The 21,860-nt window shown below is 36.1% G+C and overlaps 1 protein-coding gene across 9 annotated transcripts in view; it reads left to right on the plus strand.

Annotated features, from left to right (window-relative positions):
- The window catches only part of RALYL (RALY RNA binding protein like), a 718,293-nt gene that overhangs the window by 589,090 nt on the left and 107,343 nt on the right, over window positions 1-21,860 (plus strand). For all 9 annotated transcript variants that reach the window (XM_019822842.3, XM_011291329.4, XM_019822839.3 and 6 more), the window contains one exon: window positions 2,033-2,065. In XM_019822842.3, coding sequence (XP_019678401.1) covers window positions 2,033-2,065 — 33 coding nt within the window. The remainder of the gene's footprint in view (window positions 1-2,032; window positions 2,066-21,860) is intronic.

A 21,860-nucleotide genomic window follows, 5' to 3' on the forward strand; every position in this document is an offset into this window, starting at 1 on the left:
AATTTACGTTTGGAGAGACCAGCTAGGCTGGGGTAAATAATGAGAACCAGCCTGGGAATAGAGTGAAGAGAGGGATGTGAAAGTCACATAAAGGAAAAATTGCCAGTGCATTGCTCATTGAGATGTGGAGGATGAAAACGAGAGGAATCAGATATTTTAAGTGTTTCTTTTACTGGATTCCTCAATGCCGCTTAGAAACAGGGAGCAGTGAGAGGCAAGGGGGGCACTGAGGGAGCAGGAATGGAGAACTAGGAGCCTGCGGGCTAGCACCTCAAACAAGCAAATTACACACATACACTAAGATCTGACAGGTGTGAGTCTGAAATTATTGGCTAAAGGGATCCCATTTAATACCCACATGTTATCTACTTACTAAGTATTGCTGATTAGAGTGTAATGGAAAATCATTACTGTCATGATGTTGATGATACAAATAAATAAATGGTCCCCTGCATCACACTGCATAGAATCCCCCTCATTTCTTCCAGGTAATTTCTTTTGATCACTTAGCACTGGTCATGTCTTATAAAACAAGCATATCCAAATATATTTCATTATTTATCTTCAACTTTTTCCCCTTAGTTCTGTTTGCTTAATCATATCTTAAGTATATGGGAACAACAAACACACAACATGGCAAATAATTTCCAGGGAGGTGTGAATAAAATCAGAATTCAGAAAATGAAAAGGCTGCATAAATGCATGCATCCAAACTCTGAGAACCATCTATTGGTTTTCTCTGCTTCCCTACCTGCCACTGCCCAGAGGGATTGCTAGGGTGCCTGTTCCCTAAAAGAGGCCTTTCGGGCTATGATTGTTCACTTAAAGCAGCATGCAAGTGGCAGGGAGCTGTGTCAGCTCTGCCCATTAAGTGGGACAAGGCATATTTATAATAAACTATTTTTATAAGCATAAAACAAAGTAGAGACAAAAAGTGATTATTGCCTTCATTGTGTAAGTTCATATAAAAGTACAGTATTTTGGCCTAATTCTATGACAAGCCCTTTCAATTGTCCACTTCAATATGTAGTCAGCTTGTGTGGTGTTGGTTACAGGATTAAATTTCCTACCATTTTCCCACAGCTATTTACATGTAAAAAAAATATTTTAAAACACGAAGGCTCTTTAAAGATCTTAAACACCAGAATTCAGATAAAAATGTCTTTATTTAACAGATAATCATATGTTAAGAAACTTGTATGAAAACGAAGTGGCCAATATACAACCACCACTGGTCTCCTTAGTTATCAACCAGGGAACATTTAGAAGTGTATACTCTCCTGATTGATTTGCTTTTTGCAAAGAATATACAATTAATTTGTGAAATATGAAAATTAACTGGAAACAATACTAGCCTATTTTATAGTGAGAAAAGTAAGCCCCAGAAAGCTTTTCAAGTGGCTTGCTCAAGATGCCACAGCTAATCGGAGGCTTCAGAATTAGAATTCTTTTTTAATATGTTAGGAGGTACAAAAATACCTGATTCTTAGGAGACACAGAGGAGGCAGTAATATTCTAATCTGTTGATCTGACTTCCCCTCAGCCCACCCCCCAGTCTTGCTCCTGCCCATAAATGACCATGAATGTCACTCTGCTTCTTTCTTTGTTAGAGTATTTACTAAAAACAAATTACTCAGCCAGTATGTAACCAAATACATTATAAATGTCTTTACTACTACAACAACCACAAATAAATATATCAAAACCTCTACAAATTCCTATTAAAAAAAGAAATAAGTAGATATAGAGAGTGCAAATCAGAATTAGACTAACAGTATTATTACTTTAATGTATCATTTAATGCTACATTCCCATTCCAGTTTTTCATTTTATTTAGCCTCTGCATTAAGACAGCCCGAATTTGAATTAGTCAAGATTAGATCTTGATATATTATTTATAGCTTTTTATTAGTGCTTATGTATACATTTTCATCTAAACAAATATAATAATTTTGTCAGATTCATATGAAAACAGTTTTTAAGTGTACAGCAAATTACTATGTTAAAGTAAATTTTTCATATTTTTTCACAGACTTGAGTCAAAGGAGCCTTTCCTGTCTGTTGGGTGAGTACATGTCTAAATATTTTAAATCTTAGTTCTTTAATTGATTTTTAACAAGGGCTTCTGGGATAGTGTTTTCAGTCACATAATTCCATATTCAGAGTCATCCCACATCATTGGGTCATATCCTCAGCAACACTGCTATCTACATTTTATAAAGATTTAACTAAAATGCTCAGTAGGCTGTTTTATGACCTCAGAAATTCAGCAAATGAATGCATATGAAATTCTATATCCTCTAAAAAAAAGCCAAAAAAGGTATACGGTAATTTTCTATATTCTCATCATGCAAAGATATATTCAGATTGGTTTCACAAATTCCCCTGAGCCACAGTTTCACTATTCCTAGTCTGTCTTCTCATTTTTTGCACTGTTTTCTCTTCATCTACCCCTACTGTTTCTTCTCCCTTTTTTTCCTAAATCTGTGTTCAAAGTCTGTACTGTCTTCTCTCCTTTTCTCCCATTTCACTTTTATTTCTCCATTGGAGAAATCAGGTGCTTCTCTGAAGGCAAAGCCAAGGAACCATGAGGCAGATTGAGTAAGACCAACACTTGCCTTCTCTGGTAGTGTTCTGAGTTGGAGTACATGTTCTAATAATAATGTATTGTTGACAAGAATATACATGTACTATTTCCAGGTAATTTGCTAGTTAAGAATCAGCCAATTGTTTTTATTTATCTACCAAATGATCTTTTGATTAATATATTAAAATATCTCATTAGGGGACTTTGGCATGCTCGGCATTGTGGTTGATGTTGTAAAGTATCAAAAAATGCCAGAATATGTGATAGTTTAAAGGGAAACATGTCATAGTTGAAAAAAAATCACATATAAACAGCCACTATACTCAAGCTTAATGAGCAGAAACATGGGATGGGAGTGTATTTTTTAAATGATCATATTAATTTTCTTTGTTTGCCGTCCTTGAATATGTCTGTCACTCCTTGAGCGACATGGTTCCTTTTCTCCTTCTCCTCCTCATAAAAGCTTTTGAGAAACCCATTTGAATCATGAGAATCAAAATAATTGTTAGAGATGCTGAGAGAAAAATGGAGTAGATGCATTTATTGGAGGATTTCATGAAAAAATGAAAGGTCAAGTTGATCTGGTCCAAAAAAAATCATTAGAGCATGCCTCTTTCCTTCATTGATCATCAGCTCCTATTGTTAAAAATCTTTAAGCCTGAAGAAATCTTTTATTTTGAATGCATATGTGTCCTGCCCTCAAGTCAAGAGGGCTGAAATAGCTTCTCTTCATGCCTCGCTTAATGCAGTTTCTCTGCAGCATTTCCTGTTCTCCTAACTACTTTGAGATGGAATTCATTTTTTACTTCATACCTCTGTTTTACAAGGGCAGACTAAGTAATCTTTGTATTACACTTATCAGGAGTTTAAAACTCTGTATTAGAGCCTAGAAAAAAAAGTTTCCAGAAAAGAATGACATATAACTCAGCAAATACCCATAATGGGAAAATTGGCATGGCAGTTAAGAAGAATGATGCTGCTGTTCCTTAGATGGGTCTTTAAAGTGGAACGGAACATGCAACCCAAATGGTTCTGCTGACTGGATATTTCAATACATAGCTAAACTTCTCCATTTTTCTCCAGGAAAATTATTTTAAATAAAATTGTCCAAAGTTTGTATGGATCTGTCCTCTGACCTTGTTGGTAAGAGCATAAGATGATAGTGAACATAATGGACACTATGTGACTACTAGGCAACAGGTAGTCTAATACAAGAACCATTACTCAAATTTGTGACTTGTAACATAGTCACATACCAAAAGGAATAATACATGGTATATGGTCTTTGGTATGAGTTGACCTTTAAGTCTATACCAGTGAGTTTTTCTAGGACCCTGCACACCTCACATTAATTTTAATTCTGTTTAATAAAAAAATCATATTAATGAATAGATCAGTGCTAAATATTACATACTTGTCCATTGTCTGCCAGTGTCTTAAAGCACTTGTTAATATGTCTTCTAGAAGTTGCTTTTGCTTTCATAGGCTCTGACACTTACAAGCAATGTGTATTAGTTTAGGCAATTACTTAAACTCCCAAGCTTTGGGTCCTTATTTGTGATATGGTGATTAAGTAAGATAATTTAGATCAAGTATTTAACACTGTTCTTGGCACATAATTTCTCATAAAGATTCGGTTTTATTACACATGTGGAAGGTATACTCATATATAATGCTCCAAAGAATCCATCAGAGAGCTCAGAAATAGTTCAGAGAATAAAACTCCACTTTAACAAGTCATGCTTTGGGTTACATGCGGAAACAAAAAAAACATTTTTATAATGGAGAGGGGAAAAAACAAAACAAAACTGTGAATGGAGTAAACTATCAAACAAGATAAACACAGATACTGTTTTGTATTTAAATGATGAAAACTAGTAATTGTTATTTAAATTTTTTAAATGGAACCAAATATTGATAAATTTTTAATGTGCATCTGTTTTTAATATAAACTAGGGAAAAAACTCTTTCATAAATGTGCTGCAGTATTTATGAAATAAAACTTTTAAATGTCACAACATAAATTCAATCTGAATATACCAATGGAAAAAAATTGTCAAAGAAAGTTATAACGCAGGAATTATTTGCTTATGGAAAAAGAATAGGGAATTGTGAATAGAAGTTAAGTGAAATCTCAGATCTCAGACCTTCAACTATACATTGATATGAGAGGGGTTTTCTTTCATATGCATCAGTAAATTATTTTTTTTAATGTTTTATTTATTTTTGAGACAGAGACAGAGTGCGAGCAGGGGAGGGGCAGAGAGAGAGGGAGACACAGAATCCGAAGCAGGCTCCAGGCTCCGAGCTGTCTGCACAGAGCCCGACACGGGGCTCGAACTCACAAACCACGAGATCATGACCTGAGCCGAAGTCGGACGCTTAACTGACAGAGCCACCCAGACGCCCCCATATGCATCAGTAAATTATTAATAAAATAATGTCAGGAAAAAATAATAAACTTTGGCTTAGAGTCAGGTAGGAAAGCTCATCCCAGAGTCTGATTCTGTTTACCCAGGGGAAGCCAATAAATGCAGTGTGATTCAAGGCCGTTGAGGCAGGCCTGGAAACCATTGTCTACATCATGGTTTCATTCTCCCACCCCTTCTCTTACATGAATGCACGGATTGCTCTTATAGACATGTAGAGTCTCTAGAATTTTTTCAGAAAATCTTTGAAATATAACTTCCCATAGTCTTTCCCAGTTTGGGAAAGCTGGGTTTTTTTTTTCCTTCACTTTCTTCTTTTATTGGGAAATAGACACAGGGCTTATCACAGGGAAGGAAGCAGTGTGATACCTCCCGGCAAACCCAGGACAATGGTAGTAGCCAGAGTCAGGGATACCACCCTGGACAACCCTATGCCCAACATCACAGAGGTGTGAGGAGAGACTGACCCCTCCATACCATGATCACCAGCCTTTCCCAGGAGGTTCAGAGGCCCGGCCGAAATATCTGCTTCTTTAGTCACGTGACTGCAATTGTGATTTTGGGAAGCGGCCTTGTGCTGCCGTCTCTCTAGGTGGGACAGCCTCCTCGCGCGGCCCAGAAGGCCACAGCTACCTGTGTTACCACAACGACAGATATCAGCAGGGCCTTCGACTCGGGACCACCTGTTGGAGGACTCGATGAAGGAATAGGCTTTGTTTAGCTGGTCCAGGACTAAGCCGGAGTGACCTTCAGATGGCAGGTGATATAGATTGTGTTTCTGAGGTCATTAGCAAAGTGGAACATGTCCACTATGAACTGAAGAGTCTCTGGCCTGGGTCTGGGGGCTTTGAAGGCAGAAGAGACATCAGAAAGACCATCCACCATGCATATGGTGGAGGTGGGCACATTGATCTCGAACTGCCTTGGAGTTCACCCATCACAGACCAGGATACGTGTAAAAAGACCAGATGGTATGCCATGGAAGCTTCCATGGTACACAAAGAACATACTACCTATGCTCAGATGCATAAAAACTCATTTTGATGTTGTCCCAGACCTATGGAAATATATTAAACTTTAAATTATTAAATAATATCATTTAAATATTTAATAAATAATTTTTATTAAATGATTAAAATGTTTCATATTTTACATTATAAATATTGTGTATGTAATATATGTTACATACATAAATTTATTATAAATATATAATATAAAATATATTTATTTTTTAAGCAAAATGAACTTAAATAATAGATTTAAAAATTAAACCTCCCATCTCACTCACCCAACAGTAAAAAAAATCAGGTAAGCAAACTTGTTTTTTAGTGTGGAGCTTAGGCTTGCAGTGCTGAACAAGTGAGTACTAAGCATCTGATATTCTACTCATCTTCAAAATGTTACATTTTAGAGCAATTAAGAAAACTCTTCTGGCAAATGTTTCCTTTTATGTGGCATCACATAGATTCTGAATTTGGAAATAAGCTGGGAGAAAACAGGCATCAAGTGTGCATTTAGGAAAGTGAACAAGAACTGAGTGATCATCTCAATTAAGATTCTAAGATATAAATCTTAGTGTAAAACCAGTTGCCTTGAAAAAGGATTTTACAGCTTTTTAATGAAAAATACAGATGAAGGGAAAGGAAGCTTTTGTTCATTTGACGTTTAAGATTCACAGTGTAAAAGGGCGTGTCAAGACAATGCATGAGTTCTCTTCAAGCACAAGTGACTGTTGACACTTTGCAGACACTGAGCCACTTTAAAAATATACTCAAGGCACTAAATGAAATTTTCCATGTGAATTATTTCTTCTTGCCTCTTCAGCATGAAGTTGACCTTTTAAAAGAAGACTTTTAATATGAATCAGTTGTATTTTGGAATTGAAATTTTTGTTCATACCAATATTTCAGGTGATGAATTTTTGCATGAGTGGTTTTATTATTGAGGAGAATTATGTTTTGCGTGGGTAAAAAAAAAAAATTTCAGGGGCACCTGGGTGGCTCAGTAGGTTAAGTGTCCGACTTCAGCTCAGGTCATGATCTCTCAGTTCATGGGTTCGAGCCCCCCGTTGGGCTCTGTGCTGACAGATCAGAGCCTCGAGCTTACTTCAGATTCTGTGTCTCCCTCTCTCTCTGCTCCTTGCCTGCTCACACTCTCTCTCTCTCTCTCTCTCTCTCTAAAATAAATAAATATGTAAAAAAATCTTTTAAAAAATTCAGAATCTTTTCACTCTATTAGCATAATTTAAATAACTCAGAATAATTTTAAAAAATGATATTGATAAAGCTCAGAATTTTTACTTCTCAAGCTTCTCTGAGAGACATTCAAAACACATCAAAGGTAAAAATAATAAAATTCTCACATTTTTCTCTATTCAATGAGTGAACAAATCATGATCCAGTCAATCCTCGGTCTCCTGTGTGCCCTGAGGTGGAGTGTTCCCATTCTACTAAATCCAAACAAGAGGAAGCGAACAGTGCCAAGACAGAAAAAATTGATCCTCACATAACTGCTAGCATCTATATTTTTTAATAGTTTTTCTTGGGGGATATTTTCCCCCTTTTATTTCCAGTCTTGGAACTGAATTTGGATCTTCAGTATACTTCTGCTGTTGTTATGAAGACATTATTAAATCTTGACACCCTTATTAGGTCCAATATTTACACTATTTTACTTTTTTCCGGGTTTTGTATGACACCTTACATTTACTAATAGATGCTATACATTGATGTACTGTTCGCGACCTATTTTAAGAGCTTAAATTCTGTAATTTGATTTCCTTGGTTTGAATTCCATTCTGTTACTTCCTAGCTAGGTACCTTGGGCAATCTGTTTAGCTCTTCTCCATTAACTCTTAGGACTGTCTTGAATGAAATAATATTGCAAAGTGCTTAGCAGTGTCTGACACCTAGTAAACAGCAAAATAAATAACCTATTACTATTTCACTATCCTGTGCAACAAAAAATTATATTAATAGTTTTTTTTTCCTAAAGGAGTTAAGTTCCACTGAATGATAGAAATGTTAACTAATTGAATCCCCAAAGCCTGAATATTCAGTTCCTAGTAATGCAGTTGAATTCTGGGAATAGAAATTCACAAGAGACTGAAATCGGCACAGAAATGAAGGACTGCCATACTCAGAAGATCTTTGAGGAAGATAGACAAGAAAAAGTAAAATAGCATGAAGACAGGGAGACAGTTCCAGAGGGTACTTAGATTTATAGAAAATGTCATTCACAATACTAAAAACTTTAATGAGAGGAACATGAAAAAAGGAAAGCAACACCAGTTTAGGTATGGTTTCAGTAAAGCATGAAAACACAAAACAAAATTATATGACTGCTGTAAAGTAATTGGTGTTCACCAATCATTTAGGAATTAAGAGTTAATCTTAAGAACTGAGAAGTTGGGGGCACCTGTGTGGCTCAGTTGGTTAAGCGCCGACTTCGGCTCAGGTCATGATCTCCTGGTTTGTGAGTTCGAGCCTCATGTTGGGCTCTGTGCTGACAGCTCAGAGCCTGGAGCCTGCTTCAGATTCTGTGTCTGCCTCTCTCTCTGACCCTCCCCCACTTGTGCTCTGTCTCTCTCTCACAAAAATAAAATAAACATTAAAAAATTTTAATAAAAATAAAAACTGAGAAGTTGGAAGAAATGGCCAGATTATCAGGAAATTTTTCTAGCCAAAAAGCAGGACCTGAGTTAATCCTCAAGGTCAGGTTAAAAATTGCCTAGGGGCGCCTGGGTGGCGCAGTCGGTTAAGCGCCCGACTTCAGCCAGGTCACGATCTCGCGGTCCGTGAGTTCGAGCCCCGCGTCAGGCTCTGGGCTGATGGCTCAGAGCCTGGAGCCTGCTTCCGATTCTGTGTCTCCCTCTCTCTCTGCCCCTGCCCCGTTCATGCTCTGTCTCTCTCTGTCCCAAAAATAAATTAAAAATGTTAAAAAAAAAATTGCCTAGAATATTGAGAGAGGGAAGAGGATGAGTATCCTTTCATTCTGTGGAGTCAACGGAATCATTGATTGGATGTTTGCTTGTCTGTTTTTGTCTGTTTTGTTTTTAACCGAAGAGTGATGTTTCCCAAGGTTCATAGTAGAGCCATCTAGAAAGCTGTTGTAGTAGTTCAGGCGTGACTTGAAAAGACTCATTCATGACTTGAGCAGAATGAAATCACCTCACGCCTGTTAGAAGGACCCTTATCAAAAAGACAAAAGATTACCAGTGCTGGTGAAAACCTGGAGAAAAGGGAATCCTTGTGCACTGTTGGGGGAAAGTAAACTGGTGCAGCCACTACAGAGAACAGTGTGGCGGTTCCTCCAAAAATAAAAATAAGACTACCCTATGATTCAGCAGCTCCATTTCTATTTATCCAAAGGAAGTGAAAACACTAACTTGAAAAGATATCTGCATCCCCCATATTCGTAGTAGCATTATTTACAATAGCCAAGACATAGAAACATCCAAGTGTCCATTAACAGATAAATGGATAGAGAAAATATTTATGAAATATTACATAATTCTGTATAATAGAATGTTATCCAGCCTTTAAAAAGAAGGAAATTCTGCCACTTGCAACAGTGTGGAATAACCTGAAGGACATTACAGATGCCAGACATAGAAAGACAAATACTGCATGATCTCACTTATAGGTGGAAACTAAAGTAACTGAACTCAGAAACAGGGAGTAGAATGATGGTGGCCAGGGGATAGGACAATTAGGGAGGCAGAGTTTTCAGGTATATAGAATGAATAGGAACTAGAACACGATGACTTTAGTTAATAACACTATATTGTATGCTTGAAATTCACTATAAAAAAAAAGGTAGGTCTGAAGTGTTCTCATCACACAAAGAAATAACTATGTGATGTTATGGATATGTTCATCAGCTTCATTATGGTAATCATTTCACAGTGTGTATGTATATCAAGATGTCATGTTGTACACCTTAAATATATACAATTTTCGTTGAATAAGATGTGTACAAACAAAAAAATAATGGAACAGAAATGCCTGATGAAAATAACATTTTTGAGAGTATTAGAGTCAGTGAGTGATGGAGTGATGTCTTAGGGGTTTCTCAGCTGAACTTTGTGGGATCATGGTGACAGTATGATAGGCTAAAGTCCAGGTGGAGCGTCAAAACTAAGGGAAGGTTAACAAGAATCTGTCCCAAAGCTCAAAATACACCCATCTGACATCCTGAAACCACGAATGGCGACTCAATGCCTATCTTTTGATAGTGTGGTTTCAATTTTCTGTGAGTCTCCAGGGAAAAAGGGATAAGGGGATAAAGGCAATTTTCCTCTTCTAAAAATCTTGTTTTTTTTATTTGTTTAGACTCAGACAGTGCTACCGCAAAATTAATGATTCCTTTAGCAAGTGCTCTTGTTTCATTTTTTCCCTAGGCCCTCCAGGCTGCTTCTCTGGAGAGTACACAAAGTTTCCACGGCGCTATTTTTGTAATCTAAAGCCTTGTGCTCTCAGGCCTGATGCTACAACTGTAATCTTAATTTATCAACCTGCCACTCAGGGAAATGCTGTAAAAACATTTGAAAGCTTAAACCCATTATTTATTTCTGCACCTGTCAATGCCACTCTTCTGTACTTGTCAAAATCATTTAAACAGCACTGTGATGACAGGTACACTATCAGCAATAAATTGGGTCATCGGTCATGTATGTATATATCCTGACAGTGGTGTCTTGAATGCATGGGCTCCAGGACACATTTTTAAGGAGCAAGAATTCATTACTCTCCAATGATAAAATAGAGTAGAGTCATCAAAAAGAGTCTTCCTCAGTCCTTACCATTTGAAAATGTCTTAGGAAGCAGAGAGACTCATGGTGACTGAAACGACTTTTATTTCTTCAGTGAAATGTTCTCCTCAGGGAAAAGAAAGTAATTGCAGATTATAGCAGGCAGGAGTATAGTGTTACTTAGAGGGAAGAAAATACATAGGATCATTAAATAGATTTATTTAAGTTCTGCTTATAAAGAAAGCAGTGGTGCAGGACTTTATAGCTGATGATATTTCAAAAGAGTGTTATCAGCACTTCCACTAGTGTCTAATTCATCCATATAATAAAGTGTCACATTAAGCCAAATGTCACAGTTCATATCAGTTTTACTTTGAGAATTGGTATCATTATATATCTCAGGTAACCTCACCCCACCCTAGAATTTGGATGAGATATTTGATCATAATACATTAAGGTATTTAAAAGTCAATCTGTCATTTGGTGTGTGTGTGAGAGAGAGACAGACAGACAGACAGGAGAAACACCTGTTCAATCATTAAATCCACTCAACCCAATAACGAATCTGATATCATAAAGGCTAGATGTCCATTTAAGATAAAAATGCTGTTAAAATTGTAACGTAAGTAATATTGGCTAAATAATCTCACTGTATCCTCTAAGCTCTTAGTCATAGCAATCCTCACCCTATAATTACATTAAAAAGGCAAGTCTAATGAGAAGTCCTTTAAAGTCTACAAAGGATTTATGATCACTTCATTTCATACAATTTTAAAGTAGCCAAACGAATTTGTAGACATCAAATACCCATACATAAGAAAATAAATAACTGAACTTGTCATACATAAAATCTTACTCATGAGAAGAAGTAATCTTAAATGATATCATGGAATCAAATTTAAAACAATCAGAGCTTTGACAAGTATATTGACTTACACAATTACTACCATTTCCTTATTACCACCAGCACTGTCTTTGAGGAACATGAGTTTTTAAAGTGTCAGGCTACATTGGAAAGGGTAAGCAGATAGTTTGACCAATGAAAGATAAATTTATTGGATATAGATATGAATAAAATATAAATTATGGCTTGGATTACTTAGGTTTCATATTTAGAAACACTACATGAAGATAGTGCTATTGATTCAATTGGAAATAAGATCTTAGTTTCATTTACTTTTTAAATCTGTCCTGAAAATACTCAGAAGAAATAAATATCCAAAACAAATGAAGTGTTGGTTTCATTAAATTAAAGTCAACCCACATCCAAGGAAAGAAAGCTAATTAATTTTCTTATTTTTAACTCCATAAAGGTACCTGAAATGGGCTATCCAGTGGAATTATACTTGCTTACCTAAATAATTTCCTGGACCCCTTCCTCAAGGGTCCAAATTATTGATTAACCTTTATTTCCTATTGTTCAATACATCTATACTGATTCTCATATAAAGAAAATAGATGTTGTAATTATTTTAATACTGGAAAACTAAGACACAGAGATGTGATGTAATCTCCATAAAGACACAAAGCACATTGGTAGCCATTTTAAAATGGAGTCCAGGCTGGGGCTTTGGCTTAAAGAGCCGTCAATTTCATGCACACTGATGCTTCGTTCTCTCTTCTGGGTTTCACGTTCATTTGAATCATCATGAACATCCACACAATAGCTTTAATTATTCAGGAAAATAATCATGTACATAAAGAGTTATTTATTCCTTCCAGAGGCAGTGTGAATCTCAGACTTGCATTCTGAAACTGCCGGCAAAAGTTTTAAAGCCTCGCTTCCCAATTAAATTCTGTTCATCCAGCCAAGAATGACTGATCTGTATTTCATCAATCTCAAAATGTGACCTTTTCAACACTTTTAATGACATTTTCAAAGTGCAGAATACTTCTGATTCAAAAGATTCCCTACTTAACTCTGCAGAACAAATCAGTTATCACAGTAAAATCGATAGCTGCCAAATATTAGCAAGAGCCAGGCATCGCTTACACTTTAGAAGCTAATCAGGGCAAAAAAAAAATGTATTAAACAACTTTATTTTGGGATGCCAACTAAGGTAGATATTAAAATGAAAAATCAACCCCCAATGTTTCATGTCTTTAGAAACATTATTTCTCTGGTGAAATTTTCATTAGACCACATTCAGAACTTAACCATTAGAACCTGCAGGCCACATTCAACTTCAAAATAACATAACAGTGCCTCTGGTTTAATTCAACAGTAGACAACCCTGGACTATCGCTTCCTCTTAGCTTCAATGAAAAGCATAAAAAAGATGAAACACTTGATGATATATTTCTCCCAGATCTCGGTTAAATTATCTTATCGTGCTAGTGGTATTTCAGTGAAGTGTATATTACAGCCCTATCGGATACTAAAAATCTTGAAAGCCTTTTAAAAAGTGAGGCTCCCTAAAGAAGTGATTTTAAAAATGTGTTCCTTAATCATGGGCCTTTGATGACCAAAATGAATCTCAGTAGACCTCTGGCATGCTGAGCACTCCAGATTCCCATGTAAGACCACCGAGTCAGAGATTAGGGGGCTTCTCAATAAATCCAAACATTCATTCCTATTTGCTTCAGTTACCAGTTGTTAGTTTGAAGTTCACAAGAAATAATTTGATAGCATTGCTGCCCTTTGTTTAATGAATAGCTGTCTAATTTCATTAAGTGCAAATTCATTATGTGAAGACCACTGTGAGTGTATGTGTGAAATATTATGTAATAACAATGTCAGACTCTGTTTTAAAACCAGACTACTAGACAGAAATAGTTTCCTATTAGTATGATTGAATATTGAGCTTTCTTCCATACTACAAAGATCGCAACACCAACTTATCATTGCTGGAAAATTTAGTAAGGTGAAACTTTACTTTTGACAATGACAGACGAAGGGTGGCCCCAAATTATTTAGACTTAAATGTCGAGTAGATTGAAAAACTTCTACAATTTGCATTGTTTTTGAGAACATTGCTAACTGCTTAACATTTAAATCTTCAAACTACAAACCAAGAGTTAAAAACAAGAAGTGGATATTATGATGCCATTTCATTCTAATCAAATCCAGGATCTTTATTTCTGAATATCAATTTAATTACATTTGGATGTGATTTAATTTATTCTGTACAAATTCTTCTCAAATCATATTTCCAGGATCAAAGCAAGATAGTGGATTCAGTAAAACAGTGCCAATCCATGAACTGATTTTAACCAGTGTGACTAGTAAAATACAAAACGGAAGAGAAAGCATTTAGAACATTTTATAGCATTTTTATCCTGCTTTGACATCTAAGTGTATGATTTTGTGTTTTATAAAATTATCAGTCTGTGATGGATGGGAAATTTTTAAAATAAAAAGATGGTCCTTCACTACAGTAATTGAGAAGTTTTGGACAAGACTGTCTTTGCCTTTAAGGACCTTGTCATCTCATGAAGTGTATAAACACAAAGAAGCTTGTATCTATAATACAAGGCATTTCTTGGCAACTCTAATCTGCTATAGGAGAAAAAAATAAAAATAAGCATATCTTTGTGGTGTGAGGGATTACTTGATAATTCTTGAAAGACAGATTATAAACAGTAAGTCGTGATGGGACACAGGCAGCCTTAGTTTCTATCCTGGAGATAACTAGGAGTGCCATTTGGCTGCACCAAGGGTATCTTAGAAGAGACACTGAATGACATAACTGGCAAATTAACCAGTAACCACATCACGGGAGACTGAGAAACCCTGTGCTCAACCTTTCTTCAGCTCCCCTCACCCCTTTTCCCCCTCTCCTGCCTCCTTTCCCCTCCTTCCTTCTCACTATTCTTTTCTTTCCTCCTCGCTCTCCTCCTCTTCCTTTCCCTCTTTTTTCCCCTCTCTCTCCTCCCATTATCCTTCTCTCACCTCCTCACCCTTCTCTTCCTCCCCTCTTCTCCTCCCATCTGCTTCTCTTTCATTTTCTTCATTTAAAAAATGTATGCATTCAAAGAGGAGTTTATGTTCTCCTGTCTGGTCTTCGGTGACTCTCTTTGCTTTGCAAGATATTCTACCATGAGGAAGAAAATTAATATATGTGAAATGTTTGCTGAGTGCCAGAAATCACATTAATTCCTAACACTCCAACCCATGCTCTAGCTTCACAGTTGGGAGCAGGAGGTGGGGTGGGGAATCCTGCCACCATCTTAATGGCCTATGGAAAAATTAGGGCAACCTTAAAGTGCCATTATTTTTCAACATTAGACCTGGATGAGATTTCTCTTTAATCAAGACTTAGCAGTTTATCCTCTCTGAGAAAACTGGCCATCTCAGAAGATCTGGTAATACTGACATTTTACAATCCCAGTAAACCCTAGGATCCTGCCCCATCACACCGCAATGAGACCCTCCAGTCAGCAAGTCCTGCATATGTATGCACACACACACACACACACACACACACACATCCAACATCCAGCCAGGTTTTTGGTGCCATGCTCTGAATTATGATCTGAAGATCACCGGATATTGGAGAAAATACTCTAACGTGACAGGAAGAAAACCCCAGAGAAAATCAGAATTCCACAAAAGTAAAGGAAATATAAGGAGTATAAAATACAGGGAGTATAAGGAGTATAAACTAAACTAAAGTAAACAAACCAAAAAAAAATCTCAAAACAAAACAAAAAAAAATTCCTAGAAATTAAAAACATAGCAGAAATGAAAAGTTCAATGAAAGTTTGGAATATAAACTTAAAAGATCACAAAGGCAAAGCGCTGGAAAATGGTAAAGATTTAAAAATGAGTAAAGGCTTACTCTCAGAGAGCAATATCTAGTAGTAATTGTTTCACAATGAGAAAATAGGACATTATCAAATAATTAATGCAAGAAAATGTCCTAAAACTGAAACACAAGAGTTTTCAAAGGAAATATTTTTAACACAGAGAATGACAGATGATCCAGACTAAGGCAGTTTAATTACTATAGATGAGAAGACCTTAAACCTTCAAGTAGAGGAATAAAAGTCACATACAAAGACTCACAATCAAAATGACATCAAATTTCTCAACATTAGGAAATGACAGACAACGAAGTAATGCCCTCAAAATTCTGCAAGTGATATCCAACCCGAAGATCCAGACTGTCACTCCTACCAAACACTTTGTCAATCAAGTATAAAGAAAGATAAGGAAAAGATCCACTTGACTCTTGTATTTTTGTGGTAGTTCGGTTCTATAAAGTCACTCCAACCACTGCATCAGCAAATACTGAATCATTACTCCTAAGGGAAATAGAGGATTAGGTTCCCGTGAGCCTCTGGTCACAACATTTTCGTTAACCAATTAATACATAACCTTGCTTTGTGTGTGTTTCTGTTTAAAGATAGCTTATGTCCTACATATCATTGATTCATTAACATTGAACTCATGGCCAACCGCACTGTAATTCTTGCCTAAAGCAAGCTTGTTTGACACACATGTTTTCTCCCTAGGGCACATCACAGCCTTTTGTGGTTAGGAACACTAAGCAGCACTTTGGCATACTGTTTAGGAGCCATTGCAGACAGAAAATCACCAATGAAAAGCACAAAAGTGCAAAAAGTGTGGCATAAGTAGACCACAAAAGTATACTTATCTGCAGTGTCAGATCTGAACAAAGAAACTTTGTGTGCTGCCTCGGAACTCAAACTTTTTGCCACTCTGGGTATGTCTGTTAATGACCACAAAAGCACACAAGTATTGATCTGAGGGCTATAAGTAATCGTTGCAGATTCACAAATACAGAATCCGTGAATAATGAGAACCAACTGTATTTTCAGAAATCAAAGGATTAGCAGATCCTTTCTAAGAAATTTACTCATGCTCATTCCACCAGAATCATTGATGAACCAAAAAACAAAAACAAAAAACAAACAAACAAAAACCAAAAAAACATCTAACACAAAAAAGAAAAAGGTCCCAGTGGCTGGTGAAGAAAAGTACCAAGATTGTAGCTTTGTAGCAGACCCAGAGGGGACCCGTCCAGGTTACGGCAGGACAATGGAGAACTCCAGGAAGGGTAAAAAATGAGGCCATCACAAAGGCCAAGTAAACAATTTGTACAAGAAGGAAATGTAATCACATTTGCTCAACTGTAAATAATATTTACGTAGTCATAATAATGTAAACACTGAATATTGACTTAGAAAAGAACTAATGAGAAAAAAAAGCCGGGCAGCTTATGAAAAAATTCCTCACTACAAGTAAGCCCAGCAATATTGTGAGGTCTCAAAGGGACCTCATGCCTCTGAGTAAGATTTAATTCTGTTCAAAATGAATATGTGGTTGAAATACACACACTTCCGGGTATAAGAGAAGTAAGTCCTGGCAACATAAGTGATTATAGTTAATTTTACTGTGTTGTATATTTGAAAGTTGCTAAGAGAGACGATCTTAAAAGTTCTCAACACAAAGAAAAACAATTTTGTAATTATGTGTGGTGATGGATGTGAACTAAACTTATTTTGGTCATCATTTTGCAATATATCAAATCATTATGCTATACATCTAAAACTAAATGTTATACACCAATTTTATCTCAGTTTAAAAGTAAAAACAAAAGATTTAATATTAAAGAATATTTTATCTCAGTTTAAAAGTAAAAACAAAAGATTTAATATTAAAGAATATTAAAGAAAATGCCTGTTAATTTAGCTCAGTAAGGCTCAGAACGAAAGTGCCTCTAAAGAATATTCATAGATGGTAAGAGACTAATCTAGAAAATATCAGCTGATCTTTAACTGAACTCCAGATTCGATACAATGCCTCATAGGAAGAAGTAAATGGCACATTTGGTACCCCACTTGGGGGGGGGGAGCCAATAAATGATATTAGGGAAAAAGATGATAAACATTTCCTGAGTAAAATAGAGGAAAGTGGCAAAATGAGAACAAGGAAAAAGAAATGGATGTAAGTTCATAGAGTTTAATCTGGAAATAATAGATATTATCACAGAAAATAATATTACAGAGCACGAAAGAGTAAGCAATGAAAGATAAAATATAATTATTGATTTTATAAATGAGGTTTTTACAATTTGAAATGTAAGCAAAGCTATTGGTATCCATGCCAAAAAAAAAAAAAAAAACACCTAACTTTAAGAGAAAAACTAAAGTTGGACTCAGTTTTCTCCGTGATGTTATACTAGGAAGTCAATAACAGATATTTTTGAGGGAAAAGATTGTAACAAGAATTCTGTCTTCAGCTATGTCATCTTTTATTTGTGAAAGTAACAGAAAGACATCAAGAGATAATATGTCTTACCATGTACCAAACCCAGACAGAATTTTATAAAGATAGCTACTAACTTTGCTTTGATTCTGGACACCAGCATCAGAAAGATCAACTTAATTTATAAATATATGTTTAACCGCCATTTAGTCATGTTCTTTAACTGAAAACTTCATGAAGGGACAAAATGATTTGCCAAGAAAGACTAGGAAAAAAATGACAGTGGTGGGGAAGAACTGACAATGTTTCTAAAGTTTATCTAGAGCTGAGAATAGTATATAAAAAAAAAAAACTTGAAGAATAGTAATTATGAAGATGCTCCCTTCTACAAATGTGTAATTTAGGGATAAAAACTGGCAATTCAGTGAAAGTAGAATACAGACTGCAACAATAAGCTATGTTTATACATGATGGTACCCATGAGGGTAGTTATTGACAGAGTATAAACCAAGTCAATAAGGAATGGAAGAATCATTCAGTATTGCTTCTTGTTTGGGGCACATATGTATGTAGTTTTCTTTTGGACTGTTTTACTTAGAGTATATTGTAAGGAATGCCTCTGAACTTTATCAAATACCTCTTTAGCATCTACTGATGAAAATCATATTTTCCTCCTTTCATTTGTTTTTGTGCCAGATTGTGCTGATAGATTTTCAGACTTGAGTCCGATATTAGTTTCCTCTCCCTAGTTTACTTTGGCTTATCGTGTTGCTGTTTCTCCAGTAAGATTAAGACTGAATTCTCTTCTTTTTCATGTTTAGTCTGTAATAATGAACACGTTTAAGGTATATATTTTTCTGAGTCTAGTTTTTAGTGTGTCCCATAGGTTTTGGAAGAAACGTTCTTTTTATTTATTTCTAGATAATATGAAAGTTCAATTTTGATTTCTTTAATTCTGCATAAGTTTGACTGAGAAAAGTCAAAGAGACTGGAACTGGTGCTAAGCAGAAAATCTTGTTTCTGTCACCATGTTTCCAAAGACTTGTAGGTGAATAGTTAAATGTTACATTTTAACAAAGTAATTTGATTTAATAAAATCATGAAATTTCAACTTGGAAGATATCCCAGAACTATGTAATGCATCGATTCTCTTCTCGATTCTCTTCTCTACAAAATCCCTAACAAATGATTTTCAGGCTCTTCTTGAAACACATGTATCTGTTACACTGTTATACTAGATCATACCGTGTTTTGTCATGGTATTTTTCTTTTTATGATTCTATTTTCTTGCCCAAACTACTAGACACTCAAGATATTCGGAACTCATTATTCTATTTCTTTGTTATATTTAGCAGTAACATTGTTCCTTATAATTACTACCCTTTAAGACTTATTTTGCCTTCTGGACCCACAATGAATAAATTCAACGCCTCTGTCACTAGACAACCTTTCAAATAATTAAATAGTTAGCTGCTTTCTTTCCCAAAGGTTTTCTTCTCTAGACCAAACATCCTTATTTAATTCAACCGTTTTCATACAGAGTCATTTTTTGAGACTTATTGCCATCCTAATTTCTTTCATTTGTATGCATTCCAGTTGGTTAATATCCTTATGAAACTTTATTGAAATATGCTAAACTATTCCCAGAGATGTCTAAAAAGTAAGAGTCCAGTGGAATTATTATCTAGTTTTTCAAATACACTACTCTTTAGTTAATGCCCACTAGTCTTCTTGTACAGATTATATTACAATCTGAGGGAGAGTATCCAAAGAAGGAAAAAATTTGAAGAGCCTCTCTCTCTGAGGCTGAGATTCACCCCCCATAAGAGATGGTGTGACTGCAGCCTACTGTATGACAGAGAAATCAGTTGGCTTGTTGGTGGCCTGGGATAATGGGTAGGCACCCTCCTGCTGGGGTGCCAGTGAGCATCACTGGCTCTCCCACATGCTGCCGACAGCAGTGACAGATGAGCAAGGAGAAAAGCCTATGGAAACCTGGAAAAGAAGCTGCTTCCTCTTCTTTGCCTTGTGGTTTTACTCCAGTGCCCTCTGACAAACCCTAACATAGTGCCAACGGACAAATGGGCGATGTTTATAGAATCTAGCTCCATTATCACAAAGCAAGAGCAAAACAAAACAAAAAAAAAAGGTGGATCTAGAATAGATAACAATTTATTGGCAGAAAAGTCTCAGGATGCCTGGGTGGTTCAGTTGGTTAAGCGACCAACTCTCGATTTTAGCTCATGTTGTGATCTCACCATTCATGGGTTCAAGCCCCATTGGGCTCTGTGCTGAGATTGCTGAGCCTGATTGGGATTCTCTCTCTCTCTCCCTCTCTGTCTGCCCCTCCCCAGCTTGTTCTCTCTCTCAAAAAGTAATTAAACATAAAAAAAAAAATTTTGGTAGAAAAGTCTAACCCAACACAGCAATTGTTTTATTTTTTAATGTTTATTTATTTTTGAGAGAGTGAGAGAGAGAAAGCATGCACACGAGTGGGGGTGAGGCAGAGAGAGGGAGACAGAGTATCTGAAGCAGGCCGGGCACTGTCAGCACAGGGCCCAACGTGGGGCTCGAACTCAGACTGTGAGATCATGACCTGAGCCGAAGTCAGATGCTCAACCGACTGAGCCACCCAGGTGCCCCAACACAGCAATTGTAATGGTCTAAACATACTAATATTAATATTCAGGTGTTTGAAAATTTTAATATAGACATTTTTCCTACCAAAAGTAATAACAATACATATTATAGCAGAAATTGTCACAGACACATAACATTCAATTCAAAATATTTCAAATGGATGAGTGCAAACATTCTGCCTTTTCAGAGCTCACAATCTAGTGCAATAAACTCATAGATGGTCACTTCTTATATGATATGGTCAGATAGAAGTATGCATAAGGAGCTGTAAGAATGAAATCTGAACATTTATGGCTGAATTCAGTTAAAACAAAGAGATAGATAATACTCTACAGGATTTTGACATGAATCCACCTGGAATATCTTACTCTGGAAACTTCCATGTCAAGAAATTAAGACAAATTAGATTAAGTTCAAAGAAGGAAGACAAGAATGATGAGTGGAATAAAGAGATTGGTTTGTGAAGGGAAAGGCTAACAGAAATAAATCTCTATAGATTAGCTAAGTGACAGGAAAAGCAGAGAGCTGACAAGCAAGAATTAAGTGTCAATTCAAAAAGACTATAATCAAGGAATAGCACAATACATGGAATTCAGTGTAACCCCACAGACTTTATACTTGGGGAAGATGTGGGGCTTGAGTTTGGCCTTTAAGAATGGATAATATTCAACTGAAAGAAGATATAACATGTTGACAGATGGAGAGTTTGAGCAAAAACCTGTAATTGGAAACTGTTGAGCAACCAGTTGGGATAATACAGAAGACTGTGTAGAGACACGAGAATGTCTCCCTATGGCCACAAGGAATGTTTCTCTGCCACAAGAGTACGTGTTGAGAAATGCTGAATGGTTGAAAGAGTAGTTGAATGAATTATTAAAGAATATTGAAGAAGGATCCGTGTTTCGGAGAACACTGAATACTAAAGAGTCTGAACATTACCTTGTAGGCCACGGGGAATAATTGAAGAGTTTTTGTTGTTGCTTTATTTTTGATATTTTGTAAAAAGGTTGCTTTCAAGTCACTAGCAGTGTATATCATGGGCAGAGATGTAGATATCCTTGGGACCAGAAATACCGGTTTGGAGATCATTTGAGTGGTCCAGGCAAGACTATTTATCTGTAGGCCAGACCTTGTCAATAGTAGATTCTTCATTCTCTTGCCTTCACGGTTATAGCTCTCTTACCAGGTATGTCATGCTGTTTGCAAAAAAGTAAATTTTCATTTCATTATAGCTTTATCAAGTAATTATTAATTAAAAAGAATCATTTTCTTTTCATT

The sequence above is a fragment of the Felis catus genome, chromosome F2 (genome assembly GCF_018350175.1).
Source record: "Felis catus isolate Fca126 chromosome F2, F.catus_Fca126_mat1.0, whole genome shotgun sequence".
Classification (NCBI taxonomy): domain Eukaryota; kingdom Metazoa; phylum Chordata; class Mammalia; order Carnivora; family Felidae; genus Felis; species Felis catus.